We start from the raw sequence: 25,335 nt of genomic DNA, 5'->3' as shown, positions 1-25,335 counted from the left end.
AATAAGGACCTGGGTTCTTGAAGAGATGTGGTGGTATCTAGCTTGCCTCTCCAAAGCCAAAGTCATTTGTTCCTGTCCTCTGTCCCTCTTAGGGACTATATCCCTCCTTCCTCTGGTTTGGGTTGGTTCTCCTCACTGGTCTTACCCTGTGGTTTGGTGTAGACCAGGGTGGCTTTGTCTGAATGACTGACATGCCCCTGGAAATGGTTCTTGGCTCCAAGTTTCCATGGAAACCAGGACAGGCTCTTCCAAGCAGTATCAGCTGGCTGGGGCACTGAGGGTAAAGCTGAGACTGAGTGCTCCTGGGGCACAGGCTCAGATGGGTGGGTGCTGAGGAGGGGCCATGACATAAAGTGGGGTGCACAAAGGGGGAATTTTTGCAAGCTTCCTCCCTGGGTTACTCATGAGGGAGGATGAGGTGCCAACTGCACCCTCTAGGGAGAGAGGGGAACAGAATAACAGTGATTTGCAGGGAGGGGATCTTGGGTCTTACCTCACCCCCAGTCTCAGACTATAGACCACTCAGCAGCTCACTCACAATTTAATTACCCTCACCTAGATTAGGCAGCTGCAGTATTGTCACCTACCAGGCACCATTCCTGCCAGGGTGGAGGTGGGGTAGCTTCCCTGGCCAGTGGGGGGCACGTGAGGGGGATAACCAGGCAGAGTGGTGCTCGCCATGTCACGACCTGGAAAAACACAAAGGGGAAGGGGTGAGGCCTGGAAGAAAGGGGCCTGCCTCTGCTTGCACCCAGGCACTCCAGGAAGAAGAACTCCTGGAGAGGAAGGACCTCTGTGAAAACATGCACCTGAATGTGCAGGTACCGGAGTGCCTTTGAACGGGTGTGTGTATGTACAAGCGGCCAGGTGTACACCTCTGTGTAGCTCTTTGTGTCTTTCTCTATGCATTTGTGTGTCTGCCTTTGCCTGTGTCTCTGTGTTCCAAACCCAGATGGAGATGGGAGGAGATGACCTGGTTTTACTCCTTCTTCTCTGCAAGATATTAAGTTGTGGTCTCTCCAGTAGCCAAATGTCTTCTATCTCCCTTCCCTAACACACCATCTTTCCTTCAGGTTTTGAGGACATCCCATCACCAACCTTACAGGGGCTGATGGACCTTCCTTGTCTTCTACAAATGGGGCTGCAGGTGCTGGATCTGACAGGTATGGAGGGCCTAGGACCAGCAAGTGAGCTATTTTGCTGTTATTGTTTATGGCAGTTAAATGAGAGAAAATTATCCCAATTTGGATCAAGGGCTTTGAGTCAATAGTGCAAGTAGATCAGATCAAGTTCCAATGAGCAAAATCTGCTTCCCTACCAACTGCTGGGCTTCTTGGACTTCTTCCCTAGAGTCCTCTATTAGCTAGGGCCTGGAGAATGGGAAGCAGGACTTTCCTTGCCAGTGTCCTGGTGTGGAGGTAAAGTGAGTCAATGTTAGGGAAACATCTCTGGTCCATAGACGGTTCCCCTGGAACACGGCTGCATGGACTGGTTTCCCTCCTCCATTGCTATGAAGGTAACGCTGCACTCACGGCAACTTAATGTGTTCCAATCATTAATGACAATATTTGCTTCTTCCCTCCCCCATACTCCCACATGCCAGACTGCTCTATGCTCTCCTGGGGTTCATTTGTCCCCTGCAGATTCTCCTTATCCTCACCATCCAGTGCCTCATGCCTCTGTCCAGACCTTGGAAGGCAAGGCATGTACTTCTCCCAGTTCACTTTCTTTCCCTCAGTTGGGCCTTAGTTGTCATCCTTCCCATGGCTATTCTAAAGCATCTTTCTGGGGCTGGGAATGTAGTTCAGTGTAGAACATCTGCCTGGCATGTGTGAGGCATCACAGGGGGAAGAAATATTAAAGCAGAGTCAAAGCATCTTTCTTTGCTACTGTCCCCTTGAAGATGACCTCACCTCCTGTGTTGCTGAGGTGTGTGTTTTCCTGCCCCTACCTTGACACAACTGAGTGATTCATTCTTCTCTAAGAACAGAGTTACAGCTCAGGATTTTTAATTTCCAGCTTCCTACTGAACATTTTCATTAGCTGTCCCACTGTTACCTCAAATCTAACAGGAATCAAGGCTGATTCATATTATCCCCAATCAGTTCTACCAACCCTTTTATTTTTTTGTAATTCTAGGAATTAAACCCAAGGGTGCTCTACATCCCCAGCCCTTTTTATTTTGAGAATTGACTTGCAATTTTCCCAGGCTGGCCTTGAACTTATTCAAATCCTTTTGAAGACCAGCAACTCTGGGGTCATTGACATAGCCTTCTTCTTGCCCTCTCTACATGAAGTCAGATACCAGGTGTGGTTGATTTTCCTTAGCCAAGTTTGTTACATTTGCCCATTTCCATTTCCTCTACCACTTTTAAAACTCAGCTAAGCACTTGATTTTGGTTTGCGCTTGCCCAGTGGTCTTCCTTTGCTTTTATCCCTTGTCTCTACATTCTTATCCCTCCTGGCTTCTTGGCCAGCCCTCATGAATGTTGCTTTCATCACACCACTTCCCCTGTAAAAGCCATCGTTGATTCCCGTAGGCTACAATTGGAATGGAACCTCTGCCGACTGTCAGAGCCTCCCAGGAACTCTCTCCACCCAACTCTCTCAGCTCTGACTCTAAAACTACCGTTTTAGTTGGACTGTTTTCATTGTGTGCTATGAAACCTCTGTGCTTTTGCCATCCCCTTTTCTTCTTCCTCATTCACGGTTTCCCTCTTCTTCCTGCTCAAGCCTCAAAATTCCTACTATTCTACTCATCAAGGAACCATTTCTTTCCATGGTTTACCACATCATTACATTGTATAAATGTGTCATCCCTGTTATTACATATCCTGGTTTGTTTCTTCAAATAGATCATATGCAACCCAAGGGCAGGACCTGTCTTCTGCTCTCTCCTACATAGTTGGGAACATGGTAAATACTCAATGAATAATTGTTTTTTAGTTCTCTGTCTTTCCATTGCATTTATAGCCAATTCCTAATAAGGTTATGATTGTTTTAAAACTGTTTCATATATATTAATCTCCTACAAAGGGGTAAAGCTGGGCAAAATGTAATGTTTTTATCTTTTTTTCTTTAAAGACAAATTAAACAATTGTTTATGAATCCTTATAGGGTGGTGAAAGATTTGTAGGGAGAGGCTCATCTGTTGTGATTCAATTTTATCATGCCATAGAATGTTTTTCCTATATCCCTACCTAATATAACTGATATCTCACATTTCTTAAAATTCAAGAACAAATAGAGAAGAACTGCCAAACAAGAGATCACTTATAACTCCCAGGGAGGTAGAAGAATCTGTGTTTGCTTTTGTTTTGGATTTTCTTTTATTCACTTTGATTGTCAATAAAAAGTATATATCTCTTGACCATCTTTCAGTGAGTAGACCTGAAGTGGACAATGACAGCAACATTCACTTTGTAAAGAGATTAATAATATGGAACTTACTGGTCACAAAAAGCCTGAAATAGAAGAGAACTAGGGAAGATGTGGAGGTTTTGAAGCTAGGTAGTCATAGGAAACAAATTCCTCCTGTCCCTATGATGTGCATGTCTACAAAGCAGCCAGAAAAAGGAGTAAGGCTTCATCTTAACAAACAGAAATTTAAATGTATCTGAGTTCTGGGTTTTCAACTGCATGGTTCTCACAACCTGTTGCAGATGAATTGCTCAAAATCTAAGGTTTTGTCAGAAAATCTCCTCCCAAGCTTCAGGAGAGAGAAGAAAAGCTGGGTGACTTGAAAGCTGTCCCCAACTAACCCAGAGGCACTTCAATTGCAAAGTTTATTCCTTTTTCTCTTTTGCAAAGTGGTACAGCCAGGGGCTGGGGGTATAGCTCAGTGGTAGAACAATTGCCTAGGATGGGTGAGGCTCTGGGTTCAATCCTCAGCACCACATACAAACAAATAAACAAAAACAAATACATAAAATAAAGGTTAAATTCTTTAAAAAAAAAAGTGAAAAAATTGGGCTTGGGATATAGCTCAGTTGGTAGAGTACTTGCCTTGTATGTACAAGGCCCTGGGTTCAATCTTCAGCACTGCCCCCCTCCCCAAAAGAAAAAGTGGTACAGCTAGCTTGCTGAAAGTCACATACTAAACTATTAATTATAAGGCACATCTCCAAATTCTATTTTAAAAAACTGAATTTGGGAAGCACCAGGCAGCAGTTTTTAAAATGTGAGAGAAGAGGCCCACAATGGAAAAAGCATTCCAGCTTCCTAGTGTTTGGCATACAGCTGTGCTCCATTCTGTCACACATTGTCACTACAAAGAGGTGTCTGTTCAGGACCCCTGAGCCAACAAAAGTGCAAGCCGCTGCATACAAAGCACTTTCAATGGCTTCATTAGTACACAGGTGACACCTGAAGAGCAGGAAAAAATTGACCAAACTCTTCCCAGAGCCATATATTCCTCTGGAACACCATTGTCAATAATGAAAAACACATATTGCAGGAAGTTTTCAAATTACTAAGATCATCATACCATTTGCCCAGCAGCATTCTCTGAGAAAGTCTCCTTTAGTGAGGGAATATAAGTGAGTAATGGAACCTGTGCAAGGAGGAATCCACCGAGCACCTGGTATTGCAGTACTACAATGATGCAGTACTAGAATGATGGACAGACAGGAGTGAAGACAGACTCTAAAACTGTAGATGGGCTGGGTACAGTGGTGCACACAGGTAATCCCAGAAACTTGAGATTGCCTCAAGGTAGGAGGATCATGAGATTGAGGCCAGCCTGGGTAACTTAGAGAGACCATGTCTCCAAATAAAAAATAAAAAGGGCTGGGGATATAGCTTGGTGGTAGAGTGCCCCTGGGTTCAATCTTCAGTACCACAAACAAACAAATAAACAAACAAAACCAAAACCCTCTATAAGACAGCACAGCCACCTCCTTTACACAAACAAACAAAAACTGAGAAATAGGAGAAAATGGCTACACTGCAGAATGGAACGATTATAAAATATGTGCTATCCAACAGGAGACAGGAAGCAGTAAAGTATTTGCTTTGCTCACTGACAATGCCAGTAATATGAAAACAGCACCAGGAATCACAAATGGATAAAAACTCACATGTTACTAAGAGAGAATGGGGCTTTCATGTTGCTGCTTGCTTTCTAAGCTTTTAAAGACAAGAACCTTCCAGATGATTAGTTTAACAGCCTTGTTTTAAAGGTGAGAAAATGGAGGCACAGAGAGGCACAATGACTTTCCTCCAGTTACATAGCTAGTAAATGGTGGAGCCAAAGTTTGAAGCCATATCTATGCCACACTGCCTTTAATGACAACATGCAGCCAGATAATCCCCCAAAGAGCCAAAGAAAAGGAAAAGAAGTCACCTGACAGGCAAGTCTCATACCATCATGCTGTCATTAAGATGAGACAGAAAAAAAAAAGGGACACAAAGAATAAATAACTGACATGAAAGGTCTGTAATAAAACTCCATGGGGTGTAGTATTAATCTCCTTTGAGAGTTTTCTGAAAAAAACAAAGAGGCTCTTCAAGAAACAGTAGTAGTTGAGAATTTTAAAGTACTCAAAACTGTTAGATGCACTGTACTGGATGAGGATGCCTTCTCAGTTCAACTGCAGAGTCCCTGAAGATTCTAAAGCCAATTTCTACAACAATCACCACATCTGAATCAGACAGTGCACTTTTGTCAGACATTCCTTAGCAAATGGGCCAGAGCAAATCAACTGTTTTGGAGAATCTAAGAGCAGCCTCTCTTACAAATACAGAGAAAAGCAAAGCGAGAGACTTTATTAAGAAATTGGAAATTTTTAGTTATCAGATAATTTGCTACTTTGTCAAGTATAAGATCCAAGGCCAGAGTTATATTTTTCCTTGTACCTAGGTTCCATAGCATTCACTGAGCACCTACAATATGCTAAGTTCCATCCTTGATATTTTATATTATCTCATTTGATCCTTATATAAAACCTATGATGACCTGTTTTTAATCCCTACTTAATAGATGAGAAATTGAAACCCAGAGGAAATATGTCCAAGATTCACAGTTAGTAGACAGTAGAACCTAGACTAAAAAGCAAACTGTATGTACACTTGGGAACTGATTTTGGAATGATATTCTCAAATACTGTAGACCTAGGTATTTAGTCCAGGAAAGTAACCTAGGATCATGCCAAACTAATCCTTCCTAGATGAGAACATCCTGCCATTGCTTGTTTCTTGCATGTCTAAGCTTCTTTCATTTTTTTTACAGTGGGGGCTTTCAATTGGGGCTCATGGCCTGAAATGACCCATAGATGCATTTCAGGGGTCTATAGAAAGCTATTTATAAAATGGTATAGACATTCTACATGCATATCTTTCTAGGTAGATAGTTCAGATGTATTCATGATTCAAAGATTAATAATCAGCATTTATAAAAAAAATCAAGAGAACCTCTGGTGAAGCTGACTTGCTTGCAATTGCTTGAATGATAGCAATAAACAAGATCATACAGAAAACAGCACAGTGTGGGCTGGCAATGTATCTTAGTGGTAGAGCACTTGCCTATCATATACAAGGACATGGGTTCAATCCCCAGCAAATAACAAACAGCAACAACAAGAAAACAGCAAAATGTGGAGTAGCAGGGAGGCTTATCTCAAGTCCTAGCAAATGTCAGCACTCAGAAGACAGAGGAAATAATAAAGAGAAAGCTGCCCAAGAAGCAGAAACTGCTGCTCGTGATGGCTTTGGCAACAAGACTTATTAGACACAGATTTATACAGCAAAAGTTATATCCCATGCATTTAGAGATGCGTTTCCTCAGCATCTTTCTCTGAAAATGAGCACTTTTGCTATCCACTTGACACTGTGGAGGACCCTAAGGCCAGAAAACATAACTCTTGTTTTACTATCCTATCCTCAAGTTTTGTCTCCTTCTCATAAGGTGGCAAAAATGAAGACATTAGATTTCTTTGAGGTTGGCAATCTGTGCCTGCATCTGACACAAACATTTATAATACTTACAATAATACAGTTATTAAATTTGTAATTACTGCCTAAATATCCCCTACCTTTATATTTGCTATATCATTATGGCCCTTTATGACCAATCCAAGTTATATATAATACACTAAAGTAACAATTTGAATCTGTAAAAGGTGCTTTAAGAGGAAAGGGAAAGGGTTTTTACATATTTCATGTTTTTTATTTTTATTTCTCATTTCCAAATCCTCCCAAGGATTGTCCCCTGGGACACAGCTGCCAGAGTGAAGATCCCTGGCCCTGGCTCTGTTTTGGTCCCACATTAAACAGGAGGCTCAAAGTTCCAGCAGAGGGGGCTGTGCCCACAGCTCAGGGTAGCTGCTCTGGCTGATCTTGAAGCCCACTGACAGTTGGACCTTTAGTCCCTGGGGTGTCCTAGATGGGGATGCTGCCTGGATCTGCATGGGCTAAGTGAGGTCTGATCCTTGACCACCAAACAGCTGGACACAACCAGTCATCCTGTTCCCAACCCTGTTTTCCTTAGCACACAGCTGTTGAGGTGACTGGTCCAGGGCCTCATGGGAGATTTTTCCTTCTAACTCAGCTGGACCAAGGATGGTGCTGTGATCTCAAGATCCTGGGATAAGACTAGGGAGCAATGGAAAGAGGACGATTTCAAAGGGCTCAAAGGGAACTTGACTATCCATCCCCTAGGCCAACTCCCTGATTTACAGAAGAGGAAACTAGGCTCAGGGAGGGAGAAGAAATCTCCAGTGCTGTCCTCCATTCACTTCCTGATGCTGCCTTCTCTGGCTCCATCAGCAAGTCACAAGTGAAGAGTAGAGCTGGGCAGGTGCTGGTACCTAGGCGATTGGGCCCAGGCTCACAGATGGGCTCAGCACATAAGAGACCCTCATGCTGGGTGGGCAGAGGTTAAGCCTGTTTGCACAGTCTCCTGATACTCCAGGTCTCCCAGTTCCTCTCTGGCTTTATTTTGTTCTCTGAGAGCACTGAATTGTCAGCTCTAATCCTTCTGAAAGCGCAGCGTTTTTCAGGCGCTCTGTGTAAGTGAAACCCTAATCCCAAGGAAAACGGCCACTTAAGCTGCTGGAGCATTAGTCTGCTCTCAGAGCCACTGCAGGATTTCCTCCCTCCCTGCCTGCCAGCCCAGCCGCCACCGGGGAGAAGAGGGGAGGATTCCAGGCTGAAGGCATGCAAAGCCCTCTCAGAAGTGACAATAGTGGCAGAGCTGCCTTCCAAAGCTCAGGGTTAAAAAAGCACTGGCTCGTTTGTCCTAGGCTACAGCTAAGAGTGGGGGAAGAAGGGATTCTGAGAACCCTGGGGAAGGAGGAGGAGGGGTCTTCCTGTCACCTGGGGGTGGCTGGCTCTCTGGGGGTCTTGCCTAGATGGCTTTGAGGCTACCAAGACATTTCTGAGTCCTTGTTCCCAGTTTATACCTGTAACATTCATTCTGACACCACTATTGAGAATTTCTGGTAATTCAGAAAAGATTGGGTTGGTAGTGGATCTTACTTTCCTTTTCTTCTTAGAACATGTCAAATAATGGAGTAAATGGTCTTGTGCTGGAGGATCCCCGTTTTGCAGGACTCTTTGGGACACCCCAAGCATGTCTAAACAGCATCTATAGCAGCTGAGAAGTTCCTTCTCACCTAGCAAATCACAAAAGCAGTGTCCAGTGTGCTCAGACACTACCCTTTTTTAGCCTGAGTTGGCTATTATAGACACTTAAAGATTATTAATTTTTAAAAAATTTTGTGGTGCTGGGCATTGTTGAATGAAAATATTTTGATCAAATTCAGACTGGTCTCTCTCCCTGACCTCTAAATGAATTAAGACTACTGTGAAGGAAAAAGCAGTCCATTTGGAGTGCTCTGCCTCTAGGGTCTCATGGATGAGGTGGCAGGAGGAAAGATGAAGGGAGGAAGTAGAAGAAAGGACCAGGATATGGTCCAAATTTGGGCTTAGAAGACCAGGGGCTGGGGATGTGGCTCAAGTGGTAGCGTGCTCGCCTGGCATGCGTGCGGCCTGGGTTCGATTCTCAGCACCACGTACAAACAAAGATGTTGTGTCCGCCGATAACTAAAAAATAAATATTAAAAAAATGCTCTCTCTCTCTCTCTCTCTCTCTCTCTCTCTCTCTCTCTCTCCTCTCTCACTCTCTCTTTAAAAAAAAAAAAAAGAAGACCACAGAACTGCATCTTTACTAAAAGGTCCCCAAACTTTCATCCCTTCCTCATCCTCCCTGTGACTTTCCTCCTCTGGGTAACCCCATTATCAGCCTGCATGCTGCTCTACCCTGGGAAGGGCAGTTGGTCATTGCTGGGCTAGCTAGTAGACACAGATAGGGATGTGGGGTGGGATGGGGGCTGGAGGTAGGGGTGGTACAGTTTTCATTCTGCTCAAAGTTGACTGCTGTCCATAGTTCTAGAATGGGTTGGTGCCTCTTCTTTTCAACATCCTTTCTCTCTAGAGGTGGATTGGATAAAGGAGGAGAGAAAAGGGCCTGATCCAATAACTCCCTAGGCTGCAGGCCCAGGGCACCCGCAATATCTGTCAATGTCTCATTGCTATGGAAATGCCCCTATAATTAAATCAGAGTGAGATCTGGGGGCTGTAGGTCCTTGGGGATGTGTCTGGAGGCCTCGGGGATGTCTGGAGGAAGACAGCCTCTTCTCTTTGGGTATTCTTAGCCTAAATGAAGGACCTGGGGCCTATGGGTGCAGAGGAGAAGCCCTCTATCTTGGTTTGGCCTCTGCAGTAAGGGCTCTCTGGCTTGCCACATGTCCCAAGTTGCCCTCACCCTCTCCTTTCAAGGTTGGAGAGGAACTCTGATGTGTGTGCCCTAAATTCCTCCAGCTAATCAGGGGCTTTGAGCCGACAGACAAGACTAGGAGACTCCCAGCCTCCTTCAGAAACACTTCTTGGCCTTTATTGCCCTCTCCTCCCCTGAGGGGCTGGCCAAGGGCTAAGTGTTTTATGGAGGGAAATGCAGTTGCATTGGAAGGGGGTTGTTAACTACAGGAAAGAGGCAGTTCCTGGAGGTCCTCAGGACTCCCTGAGCAGGAGGAGGAGGTTTCCCAGGGTCCACACCTCTATCTACTAAAAGGCCACTTTGCTGCTCATTGCAGATGGGGGCAAGAAGTCTGAGCTGGGGCTGCTGAGAGTTGACACCCTCTCTCTGAAGCTGAGCCTATATCCCTTTCCCTGGCCTCCAGGATACAGGGGGCCAATGGTGCTGCTCAACTTTGAACTTTGGCTCACCCGCCTCCCCACCTCTGCTTAAACTTGCCGGTTCCAGGAGACCAGCACTTCTGCTGTTCTCCCTGCCTTGGGCATTTCCCTCCTGCACAGAATCCACAGATCCCCCTGGACCTTAGAGCTTCCATCAGAGTTGCAGTCTCTAGGCATTAAGAGAAGTTTCTCCCTACCTCTTGAACCAAACCACCTTCCTCCTGCCATGGTGGGGGTGTAAACTGTCCCCCCCCCCAAAAAAAAATCACCACACACTGGGAAGAAAACACTGTCCTTGTCCCTAACTCTTCAATGTTCAGACATTTTCCCAAAGAAAAGTTAAGATTCTCTGCTGAGGACTAGCAGTCTAGGAGCTTGGATAAGACAGAAAACAGGCTCTACTCTCAGAGATGCCTGAGGCTCAACTCTCTCAGTTCCTCCAAGACCCCAAAATAATGAGCTATAGGTGTGGCCTTCATTCTTGGTCCTTTTTGATCTCCATTATCACACAACTTGTTGGGCAGTGGTGAGGAAGGGACCCTGGTTCTGTAATAAAGGCAAAACTTATACCTCTTTTGAACCTTTCTAGAATATTAAACATGCTTAATTTATAGTTGCTTTTGGATAATTCTATGATCTCCAGTTCTTGGGGGTAATATTTCTCCTATGTATTGCTTTGGCTAACTTTCACTTATGATAGTTGGCATTCACATGGGATGTGTAATTTTTTATGGTGAGCTCATCTTTAATTGTAATTATTTTTTTTCTTTGTGGGAGTTCCTTGTGCCCTGGATTGTAAAAGGTCCTGATAAAGAAGGTTTTTTTTTTTTTTTTTTTTTTTTTTTTTCAGTTCTCAGGGGACACAACATCTTTGTTTGTATTTGGTGCTGAGGATCGAACCCGGGCTGCACGCATGCCAGGTGAGTGCGCTACCGCTTGAGCCACATCCCCAGCCCGATAAAGGTTTGCCAGCAGCATTTCTGCTAGGATTTCCGAGTGGGTTACTATCCTGGAAAATTTTTAATATAAGTTCTTGGCTTGGGGTTCCTGCAACACACTCATTGCAAAAAATGTGGATTCTGATCCAGGCTCAGGCTTGGGGTCTTTATTTCTTATGTGACATCTCCCCCCCCTCAACCCCCTCCATCCCTTGCTTCCCTGGGCCATTGGTCTGTACTTTCCTGGACAGAGTTGTTTCTCTTCTGTCTCTGACTTTATACAGGATAATACTCAGTTTCTAGCTTCCTGCTTCTCTTGAGCCCAAGGTCATGTTTTCCATCAAGTGTGTTACAAACCCAACTTCCCCTAATTAGGGTCTCCCTCCAGCATGATACCAGCAGTCTCCCACATACTGCTCTGGCATTGACTTTTCTGGCACCAGAAAGTGAGGTTTGGCTGTGTATTAACAGATTTTGTGTTATGTTTTACCCAGCCATGTTTGGCCAAGGTTAGCTTGCCTTGGTGGATGGCTTCTGGACATCTACCTCATTCTTCCATTACCTCTATGCCACTAAAATGAGGGAGGTGAAATCTACACTATACAAGGCTCTCCCAATGCTTGGCAGCAATGCCCACTAGAGGCCAGTGAAGCCCACTCTGTGCAGCAGCTCGGGACAGGTGTGTTCCTCAGCTTCAAGAATGAGCATAGAGGGCTGGGGCTGGGGCTCAGCAGTAACTCACTTTCCTGGTGTGTGTGAGGCCTTGGGTTTGATTCTCAGCACCACATATAAATAAATAAAATAAAGGTCTATCAACAACTAAAAAAAACTATTAAAAAAAAAAAAAAAAGAATGAGCATGGAGCTGTACAATCACTGACTTCCCTTAGCACCCTCTTGGCTCATACGGGTCCAAAGTAGGAAGCCTGGTCTCTCCTCCCAGCTGTACTTCCCCAAGCCAAAGGAGTCTAAATGCTCCAAAACATCTCCAGGAACTTTGGGAATTCTAAAACTAGTTTTCATCTTTACTCAGATCAACATTACTGCCAGGGTCTCTCTGTAGGCTCTCCATCACTACAGCCCTGGCCAGGCCCAGGTAGGGTGAGGGTAAGGTGAGAAAGTCGTGTGGAAGATGGGCTCTCATTTTTACTAGTGATGGGAGATTTTAAGTTGCAGCCACAGTTCTCACTGTAGAGGCCCTGACCCAAAGGGTCCTGGAACTGCTGAGGGGTTAGTGGCAGTCCCCTGCAGGGTCTCTTGCAAGAGTAGGAAGGTGGTGGAAGGCAGCAGCAGGCTGCCAACTTGAGGAAGCCTGGGCCAGAGTGCCCCGGGCCCATTCTCTCATCTAGCAGGTCTCTTCTTCCTTATCACTTAGGAGAGACTCGGCTCCGTTCCAGACCAGCAGCCTAGAGCAGTGGGCTGGAGAGAAGAGATGCCGCCGAGCTAGAGCAGCCCAGCGGCGGAAGGGAGAGTGGGTGATAAATTTAAATAACCAGCTTGACTTGGCAGCTTGCTGAGTTGTGATGCAGTGAAATTAAAATCTCGGCAGAACTTGCAAACACCACTCTGAAAAATCAGTCTCTCGCCTTGGTTCCATGATGGAAGAGCGGGTGGGGGAGGCTATCGGACTGAGCCCTAGCCTCTGGCAGCCACCCTTGCTTGCAATGTGATTAGCTCTGTCCTGGCCCACTGGGCCCCACTCTCCCCTCCACACAATAGTGCAGGCTCCTCTCTCCTCTCAGTCCTGACCTTGTGGAACAGCTGCATCAAGTGGCTGGTGAAGTTTGAAATCAGCCTCCAGTGCCAGGAGGCAGCAGGAATATCAATAAGGTCTGCTTTTCAGGTTGGGCCAAGGCCTTCCTGGGCCATTTCCCTCAGGACCCATCCCCAGAGGTTTGCGGCCTCTGCTGGCTGTGCTCGGGGAGAAAGATGAGCTGAGAGCTGTGATGTCGGGGATAAAGGGGGCTCCTTGAATACCTTGGCACATCCAAGCCAGGCTGTGGGCACAGGATGATCTTGCTGCTTCCTCACCTCAGCACCCACCTGCCCACAATCACCTGCCTACCAGAAAGGGCCTCCCTTCCCCTTCCACCACTGAAGTCCTTAGTACTTTCTCCTATGAAATAAGTTTTTAAAGAATCTTTGAGGGGAAATTCTACAAATACACCAAGAACCTCTCCCACACCCCAGCCCTGTTTGGAGCCTAGTTCTCACAGATGCCAACGAAATCTTTCTAGAAGAACTCACCTAAAGTCTACCTCTCCTGGGTGTCCTTGCATTATTGCTCATTGCTACCCACAGAGTCCTGCCTGAAAGCCACTCTGAGATGGCCTATCAAGTCCCTGGGCAATGCCCAGTTTCTCACCTTGACAGTACTTCCAGCAAATTCTGTTTGTCCCCATAATAAACACATCATGAATCATTCATCTTTAATAGATTATGCAAATTAGGAGGACATAAAATCAACAAAGATCAATAGCTGCAGTCATTTAATTGCCAGCAAAAACATTTTAAGAATGAGCATAATCTGCAGCCCTTTCTCGGGTAATGGCACTATTAATCCAAACATTGGATCTTGGCCTAAGTGTGAAAAAAATCATTCCCTGCCCCCAACTCCACCTCCCCTCCCCCACCCTTCCACACACTTTTCTCTTTTTGGTAATTTCCAGTTTCTGAGCGAGTTTCCCCGTCATTACCACTGGTGAACAGCTCCGAATGTTAATGGTTCTGCTTTTGTTACTCCTCGCTTGATTGAAATGTCGCATACAGATTGAGATGTTAGTGCTAACTTGCCACCTGGGAATGTCAAGCTGGGTCTGAAATGAACTTTTCTCACACTTGGATCCAGATGGATCAGCCGGAGATGTTCCCAGGCTGAGCTGGGACTGTTCCAGGGCCATGGGGGGGAGGCGGGTGGGGGCTGCTCAAGGTGGAGGCACTTTTCTGTACCAGTCCCAGTGTCCCCTGCGGCAGGAGCCCTTGCCCTGAAGATCCACATCTTTACCCTCCTAGGAAGTCCCTGCCTTTTAGACTGTTGCCTTGAGCATAGGGAAGTGTGCTGGGATTAGAGAAAAGTTTCTTGCACATTCTTTCACCAATTGCCTGGAGTGGGCCACCTTTGGGAAGTGACCACTGACCAAAAAGGTGGTCTGGCCTGGGTCAGAAGATTCAGTGGGTCAGAGAGCTCCCAAGTTGGGCTACAGAGGGCTCATGCTGAAGGCCAGTTAATATAGGCTATGTCCTGACTCAGCTGGCACAGCTAAGGTCCTCATTCCCAAAAGTCACCTCTGCAGCACTTCCAGAACTCAGCCACTGAGCCCATAGCCAAAGACTGCAACTTCTTATAGGTTGGACACAGGTGTACCAGGACACCCCTTCAGTAAGGTCTGGGAAAGCTAATAACAGGAGGCTGGGTGGCTACTCCAAACCCATATCAACCTGAGCCAAGCTCAGATCAGCTCTAAGTCACAACCAGGCCCTGTCCTGGAGCAGGGCCACCCCTGCTCCCTGTCTTTGCTTGGGCTGTGATGCTGGCTGCCTGTATCCCTGCTGCCAGGTCCCTAGGCCTCCTCCACTCACTCGGCAGGTAACGCCTCAGTGTCTCCCAATCCCCACTGAGATCCTTCTCAATCATTCTGTCTCCCAAGGAACAAACGGCACATTGGCTTTAGTGTCTCCAGAATAATTAGGTGAATTTTAATAACACCTCAATGTGTGTCTCTCCCACTTGGGCAGTCTCCTGGCCTGGAAACCCTTTGCAGTGCCAAGAGTCTTCTGTAGCCTACAACTCTGCAGCCTGGAACTTCATATGCTGGCCCTCCCCTTCATGATCACTCCAGCTGCCTCTGTGGCTCCTGATTCATGGGGGCTCCTGGTCAGAGAGCCCTTCCCCTGCATGTGACCCTACTTGACCTTAGTCTCAGTGATTTCTCCAGGAAGCAAGAGAAAGGTTGTGATAATTGTGCTCCTCTGTAGCTCAAGCCCAAAGCCACAGCCACCTGTTCTGCCTGGAGGGTGAGGAAAGTGGATCCTCTAGGAGCCTTGGGGACAGAGAAGTGTAGAGACTGGATACTGGGCACCCATGATATCCATTCTCAACAGCCTGGCCTATTACCCTCTGCATTTTTCTGCACAATCCTAACAAGAGGCTCAGTTTGGACACCTTGGGGGAGACAAGAGAAAAGACAGAGGGAGGACAGGAAAACAAGCAGAGAGAATGGGAAGCAAGCCCCTAGTTTCCACCCTTCCAGGCTGAAGTCCAGACCCTTTGACCACCGTGTTTTCTCCCCACATCTGCACACATCTGTTTAGGAAGCACCCTGATTTTTGAAGGCTTTCTCTCCAGATGCCATGTCAGGAGGCCCACTTATCACACTGGGCCCCAGATGGCATGGGCTGAGTAACCCCCACCCTCCCAGAAGCCCCCTTACCAGTCACCACAGGATATGTCTGTGTGCCTGACACGTTGCTGCCCAGCTCAGGGTTGGTGGATGCAGATAGACTCGACTTGACTTCATCAAGCCCAGGGGTCAGGGCTGGGAGGGAGTACTCGTTCCCCTGGGAGGAGAGAGAAAAGCGACAGCTCTCTATTGATGAGCACACACAGAGAAAGGGCTCGGTGTGCAGATGGGAAGGAGGAACGGGGAGCCCTCCCAGATGGGGTGGAAGGAGATAGCCGGGTGGGAGGGGGGGATTGGGAGGGGCAGACACTGCAGTGATGGGGAGTTCTGTGAGGGTGGAGTAGACCTGACATGGTGAGCCAGAGGTGCCACCTACCCATTGTGGGTGGTTTTCCCTGTGCCCTTTAGTCTTCTCTAGCACCACCTGCCTAAGAAACCCCAGGGGAAGTACAGCAATGGGGAATCTCCTTGCTGAGAGACATGGGGTGTTCGGATCCTCCTGGGGTGGGGACCCTATGGGAGGAGGGGCAAACCTTGACATGACGGCAGAGGCAGCAGTTGGGGAAGGGCCTAGTGGGACCTCCAGCCTGGCACTGGTGGGCTGGCTGATAGGGTATGGGTGCCCTTTTTTTAAAAACAAACAAAGGCAGCCCCACAGGCCCCTCGCTCTCTGCCTGTGCACTGGGGTATGAAATTGGGGAGGGGGAGAGTCCACATGGCTAACAGAAGGGTGGGAGGGGGCCAGTCATTGACTCTGAAAGGGTGTCCTGCCCGAAACACTCGGGTAATTGCCTTTTTATTGCAGCCACCGCCAAGCCAGACCCTGGAGCTGGGCAGACCAGGAGCCTGCACAAAGCAGGAAAAGTTGCTCTGATTAATATTACGTTAAATTAAAACTGATTTTCTGCTCTTTCGGGTCCGTTTTTTTCCCTTCCGCTTCCTGGCCCCCCCCAGAGGACCCCCTCCCCTCCCAGGCTGGACGGGATTGCCTCGTCATTTCCAATTCCTTCTCGTATTGATCTTCCTGTAGAAATCAGTTTTGTAATTAGCTGCAAATTAGGCCTTCTACTGGGGGTGAAGCTGCCCCCTGATTTATCACCAGAGTAATTCGCTGTGATCGGAGAGAAATTAAAATGAACTCAATTAGGCTTCGGATTTGCTTTATGGGCCCTGCTCCGAGTTTCAGGGGGAAAAATGACTGTGCTGGTGTTTAATAGTCTAATGAAAGTAAATAAAGGTTATTCATTGTAATACAGCCGGGGACTCAGGGAGGGTGCACCGAGCCGCCCGCCTCGACCGGCTCCTCCTTTGTTGGTTTATGGCTCAGGGCACCTTAAAAAGACTTTTGATTTTTGTTTTATGAAGACAAACAGCTTATGGGATGAAAGGACGGGCGGGGAAAAAGGCAAGTGGCTAGGAGCTGTTGGAGTCTTAGAGTAGAACTGTGCTGTGTGGAGACTGTGAGTCTTCGTGGATGTACATGTGTATGGGTGTACATGCACGTGTGTGTGCGTGCACATGTGCAAGCATGGCAGGCTATACTGTGTTGCAGGCGTGAGTCTGGCCTAGGCCATGTATGGGAGGGATGGTTGTGTGCCTTGTGTGTGGGTGATTGCACTAGGGGATACACTGGTATGTGGGCGGAGGTGTGTGCTAAACGTGGCTTCATGGGGCTGCTGGGGTTATGGATAAGGACTGTGGGCTCTGGGGGAAAGGGAACAAGTGGACAGTGGTGGTGGGTAAGCAACTGTAAAATGTGAAGAGTTAGAAATATGTTTCGGTGTGGTGTGTTTGGCTAATGTGTTTATGTTGCATCCCACGCTGGGTTTTGGTCTGCTCTCTGTAGGAGGTGTCAGGTGTCAGGGCAGGAATCACACTGAATGGCTGGAAACAGGAGCCAGGCACAGGTGGGCTCTCTTCCTGATCCTGGGAAAGAGGAGCTCCACAGATTTGCACAGACTTTCTGTAGGACCCTTGGAGGAGACAGGCAAAGGACATGGCAAGAGGGCATTCCTGGGTGCCTGGGCTAGGACCACAGAATGGTAGAGCTGGAAGGGACCTGATAGACCATACACTGAAGCCCTTCCCCCTACATAGATGGGGAAACTGAGGCGCAAAAAAGGGAGAAGATTTTCTGGGTAACCTTGCACCCAGAACTTATCATTTCTATTTACTGCATACCACAATGATTTTTCTTAACTATATCCCGGTGTCCTTGTGTGAGCATTTTATGCAGCACACACACGGTGCCTCCCATGAGCACATGCGGTGCTGGGTGTTCGGTGTGAGTTCTTGGGAGGCCCTGTTCTGCTCAGTTCCTTTCCACTTCTGCAAGCAGGAAGCGCCTTCCTCACCTGTTCTGATTTGATGTGCTCTGATGCCTGGAAGACGTCAGGGTAGGAAGGACGCTCAAAGACTCGATCCAAAGCCTCCAGCTGCTGCTGGGTGAAGGTGTCAGCTCGCAAGTGCTTCCGCAAACTGTCCACACCACTCTGGGAGTCTCCATTGGGGACCGAGCCCTCAGAAACATCTGAGAAACACAGGGATACTCAGGGCATTAGCATCAGGCCAGCAGAAGCCCAGGAAGAGGGGAAAAAAATGGGTGGGTACCTGGCCCTGGCCCTCAGGGCTCTGCATCCCTGCCAGAACCCCTTACTTCCAGCTTATAGATTGAAAGGGGCTGCCTCAGAGGTCTGGCTAAGGAAGCCAGAACCTAAAGAAGCTGGGAAGAGAAAGGGAGGCAGGAGGACTGGGTAGAGGTGGAGCAAGAGAGGGCTGTCTCCCAGGGTATGTTTTCCTGGGCCCCCCCTCTGTTCCCCAGCCTGGGAGAGCTTAGGGGAGGAGCTGGCTCTCAGATCCGTGTTACTGAGCCTGTGGAGAATTGAACTCGGCTCCAAGATGAATTTCAGTTCCACTGATTCCAAGGGTTGAAAATCATCAAATCTCTCAGGCCGAGTGTAACGCGGAGACTGGGTGAAGTAATTAACTGCCCCCTGAGGGAGGAGGGGCTCTGAGAGCAAAGCTAAGGTACTTGGCTCAGGTTGGGTTGGGCAGGGCTGGAGACCAAGCAGGAGGAAAGAGGAGACATGTGGGCTTCAGAGCAATCACGTGGGTAGACCACAGAGATTATGTGGTTGCTGCTGTGCCCTGGCCACTTTCCCCTAGAGAATTCTGGTTCTGGCCTCCATCAGGAGCCAGCTCCTGGGTCACCTGGTACTTGCTGTGGGTTTCCACAGGGAGCTGAGATCTGTTCCATGAAAGAAGGGCTGGTGGTGTCCCACTGGTGTCTGCTCCCTAGGGGCCACAGGTCAGTCCTGTCTCTGTGTCAAACTCTACCTGGTGTTATCACCACGCTGTTATCCATACCTCCTCTGTCCCTTCCTTCCAGGTCTCTTGGAGCTTTTAAAGTGTATGTGGACCAAATGCCTCTCCCTGAACCCTGACCCAGAAACTCCCCAGTCACTCCTTGGCTTCCTTAGCCCAAGACCAGCTGATAAGCCTTGAGCCTGGGGCCAGCCCATGCTGTAGTCCCCAGGGTATTCCTCTGGGACTGTTATATATATCAGTTTATAGGTGATTATATGATATGATATAATCAATATTGCATTATATACAGTAACACCGTACAGTATCATTTGGGAGACCATAGAAAATATTACATATTGATTAACCTCAACCTGCAGCCATCCTCCCTGGCTGGCCTTCCAGATGGAGCTTGGGGCTCTGCTTTCCTAAAGGAATCTCCTATCTTCCCTCCACACTCTACTCTGGAGAAGATGGGAAAGCGAAGAAAGTGTGTGTATGTGAGGGGCGGGGCAGGTAAGAGAGAGGGAGAGAAATATGAGAAAGCAAGACCAAGATCAAGTCGGAGGCAGGCAGAGGCAGCTTTGATAGTCTGCCTATGTTCCCTGTGGACACAAAATCTGGTAGTTGTGCTTTTTCTGTGTGTAGTTCTGGAATAGTTTTCAGTCTTCAAGGGTGTAGGCATTTCTGTGTGTGAGTTGGGGTGCGGAAAATATTTATTTTTCCCTCTTGTGAGTATTTGCCATGTGTGCACTTGTATATAATAAACATCTGGATAAATAAGGGTCTCTTTGCGTTTAAGTGGCAGAATAAGAACCCTTTTGAAAGGATGTATGTGACTGCATGGGAGTGGGAGCTCATGTTGCCCTTTTCTCCTGTGACTGCTTCTTCCACCAGGATGTGCATCACCCTAATTTGACTCACTGTAGCTATTTGCATGTTCCATTGTGTCTAATTCTCTCTTCCCGGAGCCCTCCTACCTTTTGGGGAAGCCCTGCTGCCAAGGCCAAGGGAGGCTTTGAGGGTCTTTGTGTATTGGTCAGTGCAGTGTCACCAACTGCATCCTAGGGAGTAGAATGAGCATTTGTCTGTGGGCCTGTTTATGCATTATGTGTGGGGGTGTTTCTATGTACATGTGTGGCAGGATTCAATTCCTGCCTCTCTGAGGTTTGCGTACATGCCTGAGTGTAGCTTGTCTCACCCCATGCCTGTGTGTGTGTGTGTGTATTTATGTGTGTGTGTGTGTGTGTGTGTGTGTAAAGGGCTGAACTGAAGCTTTGTCCTCAGGTCACTGGCTGGAGGAGTCTCTTTGCCTTCATTTATTCAGGGGCCCTTCAGATCTTGACAAATCTGTCACTCTAAATTTGCGAGAGATTATGGTGCTCTCTCCCCAGCCCGCAGAGAGGTGATATATGATATCTGCTGCCCCTATTGATTGCCTGATCTGGTGGCAGAGGCCGGCGAAATGAACTTGAAATGAACATCATGCCTCAACTCATTGTGCGTATAATACACTACTTAATCCCACATTTTTCAGCCGCTATGGAATTCAATTGATCAATCATGTTCCACTGATAGTACTGTTTTAGGGGTTATTGCTGCTCCCTCCACTCACTGACCTTTTTATTTATTTATTTTTTTGTGCACTCAGGCCCTGGTGGTAAGACAGGTTACAGAGGCGGCAGTGCAGGGAAGGGGAGGGCAGGAGGGGAAGCAGAAGGAAGAGGTGGCCCTGGGAGGCGGAGGCAGGAAGAAGAGGAGAAGGAAGGTGGGGGGTGGTGGGTAGCGAGAAGGTGCTAGAGAGCACAACAACAAAGTGGCTGATGAAAGCCTGCAGAGAATCTGCGCAGAGGCTAGAGGAGGCCTAGAAACTCCCAAGGGGGAAGGCAGCAGTCATGATGAATGGGGAAGGAGCACAAAGAAAGTTATGGGGGGACAAGGAGGTGAGCCCCAGGGTGAGGAGAGGGCAGTGGCACTACTGGTGGGGGACAGGGACTCAGCCCCCCACTCAGCCACAGGTCCCACAGGCTGTCAGGGGCTCTCTCCAGAGGAGGGGGTGATGCCCTGCCCTCAGCTAGGGAGAGGAGGAAGGAAGTAAGGTGAGGGGAGAGGGTAGGAAGGGCAGGGGGGAGGGAGGGAGAGGCCCTGGGTCAGAGGTGCCAGGAGCTGAAGCTCTGGGAGGAGAAGGTCCAAAGCAGAGGAAGAGCAGGAGAAGGGAGAGGAGAAGAAAGAAGGCTTCCACACCAGAAGCTGAGGAGGCACTGGTTGGGTGAGGACATTTGGCGCAGGAATGACACCAGCTGGCCCTGCTTGTGCTGACGCCTGGTGTTCAGCTACAGAGGGCAGCCTGGGGCCTGGACAGGGTGGGTTGGGAGGTACAGGTTGGAGGAGGAAAAGGAGAAGACAGGAGCAGGGAAGGATAAGGAAAGAAAGAAAACAAGGACAGAAAGAACAGAAAAGGAAAACAAAATGAAGCAGTTGACAGTGCTGACCACCTGGCAGGTCTTCCCAGGATGATGGAGAGAGAACTCAGAGTGGCACTTTCAGAGGGACAGTAAGGGAGAGGAAGAGACGGTGCTAGCCCCAGATGTTGAAGGGCTCTCTGGCAGAGTTGGGATAAAATAAAGGTGCAGGCAAATGGAGGTCTGGATCTGGGTTTCAGAGTGGGCAGGGAGGGAATGTGTGGGAGTAGATAAAATCCACTCCGAAAGATTCCCCACCTGATAGCCTCAGTGCTGAGGAGCCAGGCTGTGAGCTGCTGGCGAGCAGGGATCATCACTAATGCATTTCTATAGCTCCAGTGCCAGACATGGCACATGGTTGGTCTTCAATAAATGATTGAATGAATGAGACTTTCCTGGGTGGCATTCATAACCACAACCTGGAAGAAGGTTTCAGAACTGGCCTTCCGACTTGTGGCATCGAGGATACTCGGTCATTTGTCAGGCAAGTCCCATGCATCCCTGGCTTTCAGGGGATGCAGAAGTTCCTGCATCAAGTCCCTGGTAGACTTGTTCCTCTTTTGCACTCATCCCACTGCCTGTTAGCCTAAAACAGCATCAACTCGGGTCCCCTGGAGGCCCTTCTCACTCTGAACAACACCATCTGGCCCACCTATGGTGCCTCAAGCCAATGGACAAAGAACATTATGCTCTCAGGAGCAGAACTTAGCCTTGGAGCATCAGAGCTGCCAACCAAAGTGGGTGGCAGAGGCTGCTTAAGGAAAGGGCCCTGAGAAGCCCTCTATATTTGTACTCCCTACACCAAGAGGGCTAGAGTAAGGTGGTCATATGTTCCTGTCTGGAACAATTCCTATTTCTGATACTGTTTCCTACTCTTAGGCCATATTTTCAAGTTGCGGTCAGAAAATGTGGCTGCTATAGGTTTAGAAAGACCCCATAGAGCTAGGAAGGGACCATGTGCTGGAATAACTGTCTCCAGCCGTGGAGGACTCGGCTCTGCTCTCCTTCTGCCCCCTGCCCATCTACACTAGCAGCACCCAAGTATCAAGAGCCTCTTACATGCCATGGCCAGATATCAGAACTCATTTAATCCTTCCAACAACCCTATGAGATAAGTACTCTGATACCCATTTTATTTATTTATTTATTTTTTTAATATTTATTTTTTAGTTCTCGGCGGACACAACATCCTTGTTTGTATGTGGTGCTGAGGATCGAACCCGGGCCGCACGCACACCAGGAGAGCGCGCTACCGCTTGAGCCACATCCCCAGCCCCTCTGATACCCATTTTAAACATAAGGAAACTTAGGCACAGAGAGGTTAAGTAGCTTGTCTAAGGCCACGGAGCTAGTAAATGATAGCTAGGATTTGAATCCTGATCTGTTCGATTCCAGAGCCTGCCTTCTAAATTACTGTGCTCTGCTGCTGCTGCTGTCAAACTCAGGGCCACGGCTGAGGGCCACTGGCCTTATCTGGACACAGCCTTCCTCATGGCATTCCCAGTTCTCTGGCTGGCCACCTCCCTATACTGAGGCTGAAACCTGTGGCATGTGTGCTGGCTGAGTACAGACTGCCCAGATGATTAGGGGACATCTGGCTCAAATTCTTCATGCTATAGTAAAGAAAACTAGCTAGGTGAGTGTGAGGTGGGTAGGCCACTTATCCAAGGTCACACAACTGGGTAGCAGGACACTCGGGACTGGAGCCCAGTCTAGGTGCTCTGTCCACACCAGTGTGAGCCCACTCAAGGAGGGTGAGCTACCACAAGTCCTTTTTGGAACATTGACAGGATATAATTACATTAAACTAATTAAATTAAACAAACTGCTGAGTTAAAGCTCACATTTTCTTCTCTGACCACTTCATATTCGCTTAGTACTTAATGCAGTCTTCGTAGACCTTATCTTATTTGGTCCCAACCATTCTTCAAAGTAAGTAGGAATTAAAATTCCTTTTTTATGGTGAGGAAACTAAGACTCAGAATACCTGAGGTGCAGATTAGGTGAGGGTAAATGTCTGACTCGAGGGCATATCTGCTAGGGAGCCTGGCATAGGAAAGGTGCTTGGTAAACAGCTGTGGGCTGAACTGGTGGACAACAGCACTGCCCACACAGCCAACATCCAGAGCCGGGGCTCCCAGCAGTGGGGCCCCAGACTTCATGCAAACAAAAAGAACATAAGACCAAAGATCATCTTGACTGAAAGAACTACCACCAACATGGTGACTGTGGTTATTTCCTTCTGCCCTCTGCCCATCTACACTAGCAGCACACAAGTATCAAGAGCCTCTTACATGCCATGGCCAGACTTCAGAGCTCATTGAATCCTTCCAACAACCCTATGAGTTAGGTACTCTGATTCCATAAGCAATTTTTATTCTCTTCTTGTCTAAGATTTCCATGTTGTCCAGACTTTGTTCAATAAGCATGTACTACTTCTAGAATCGTTTATTAAAAATGTCTTGGGGCTGGGGGTGTAGTTCAGTTACGAGTATGTGCTTAGCATACTAAAAGCCTTGGGTTCAATTCCCAGCACCAAGAAAAGAAAATGTCTTTTAATGTTGATAAAAAGATCTGATCTTCTCAGTTACCCCCCATCTATTCCTGGGTTGCCCTGGAGCAGAACCCTCTTCACACCTTTCACTCTAGGCCAGAACCCTTGCACTAGCCAATCATAAATGGGGTTGTCTAGAGAGGTCTCAGCAGCTCAGGGAAAAGGGTAGTCACTGAACACCATGTCTTGGTCTAAGGCTAAGGACAAGGGACATAAGTATTATTTCTTGTGCATTTACATCTTCTGTGGATTTCCAAAGTGATCACTGCAAAGGTGAAGAGATAGATGGGGTTGGGCATGGTGGTGCACACCTCTAATCCCAGTGATTTGGGAGCTGGGGTAGAAGGATCACAAGTTCAAGGTCAGCCAGCATCAGCAATTTAGTGAGACCCTATCTCAAAATAAAAATAAAAAGGAGCCACGGATGTAACTCAGTGGTAGAGAGCTCCCAGGTTCGATTCCTAGTACAGAGAAAGAGAGAGAGAGAAAGAGAGAGAGAGAGGTACAGATAGGGATCAAGCACTGGCCAAAAGGTAGGTAGAGTGGTGGGAATACACAGAATGAAATGATGCTATTTCCTTATTCAGAAAGCATGAGGACCCCTCAATGTTTAAAAAATCTGGATGAGATGAGCAGGGCCTGCCCACTGAATCCCAGGAAGTATGATTAGGCATTTGAGAAGAATTTTTAAAAAGTATACCAAAAAACCATACTGTCAGGTATGGTGGTATATACCTATAATCCCAGCTGCTTGGGAGGCTGAGGCAGAAGGATCATGAGTTCAAAGCCAGCCTCAGCAACTTAGCAGAGGCCCTAGTGAGACCCTATCTCTAAATAAAATACAGAATAGGGCTGGTATGTAGCTCAGTGGTCGAGTGCCCCTGAGTTCAATCCCTGGTAGCTCAAAACAAAGCAAAACAAAACAAAACACATTCTAACTTCAGTTTTCTAAGCCCAAATACAAATATCTACTAGTCTATGGGGAAACTGACACTATCTGGGCTTTCACCTATATTCATTAAACCTGTTCAACTTTATGAGGCACTTATTATTTAACAAATTTTTTTTCAGTTGAAGTAACAGTCTCAGAGAAATAAAATGATTTGCCCGACATCCTATAACTAATACAGTATGTCTGACTCCAAAGCGCTCTCTATTTGGTCAAATTTGCCTTCCTCCCATGTCTTCACCATGTGGCCATCATTTATTGCACACTTCCTGTGTCCAGGCAGGCTTGAGGTACTTCACACACATTACCCTTAGAACTCACAGAGCACTTACAAAAAAGATGCCATTCGCTCAATTTTACAAATGAGGAAACACACTCAGGAAGGGTCCAAAATATGCGCAAGATCCCGCAGCTGACAAGACACGAACTTGGGGAAAGTAAATCTTCATCCACAGGCAGAAAATGACCTCAAAAAGTGGCTTGGGAAGAAAAAAAAAAAAATCACGGAGGAAGTAGAAGCAGTGGGTGGGCGGTGG

General features: G+C 47.4%; 1 protein-coding gene across 10 annotated transcripts in view; it reads right to left on the bottom strand.

The window, feature by feature from the left end:
* Pax2 (paired box 2) overlaps window positions 1–25,335 on the bottom strand; it is a 78,088-nt gene that overhangs the window by 2,256 nt on the left and 50,497 nt on the right. For 9 of the 10 annotated variants that reach the window (XM_076834386.1, XM_076834387.1, XM_076834377.1 and 6 more), the window contains 3 exons: window positions 17,886–18,061; window positions 15,562–15,688; window positions 588–689 (listed from right to left, as the gene is read on the bottom strand). In XM_076834386.1, the coding sequence (XP_076690501.1) occupies window positions 588–689; window positions 15,562–15,688; window positions 17,886–18,061 (405 nt within the window). Of the gene's footprint in view, window positions 1–348; window positions 435–587; window positions 690–15,561; window positions 15,689–17,885; window positions 18,062–25,335 lie in introns of all 10 variants that reach the window. The other variant, XM_076834382.1, reaches the window with a different exon arrangement.

This window comes from Callospermophilus lateralis, chromosome 15, assembly GCF_048772815.1.
Source record: "Callospermophilus lateralis isolate mCalLat2 chromosome 15, mCalLat2.hap1, whole genome shotgun sequence".
NCBI classification, from domain to species: Eukaryota; Metazoa; Chordata; class Mammalia; order Rodentia; family Sciuridae; genus Callospermophilus; species Callospermophilus lateralis.
The sequence above is the reverse complement of the archived record's forward strand: the minus strand, read 5'-3'. Positions and strand labels throughout refer to the sequence as shown.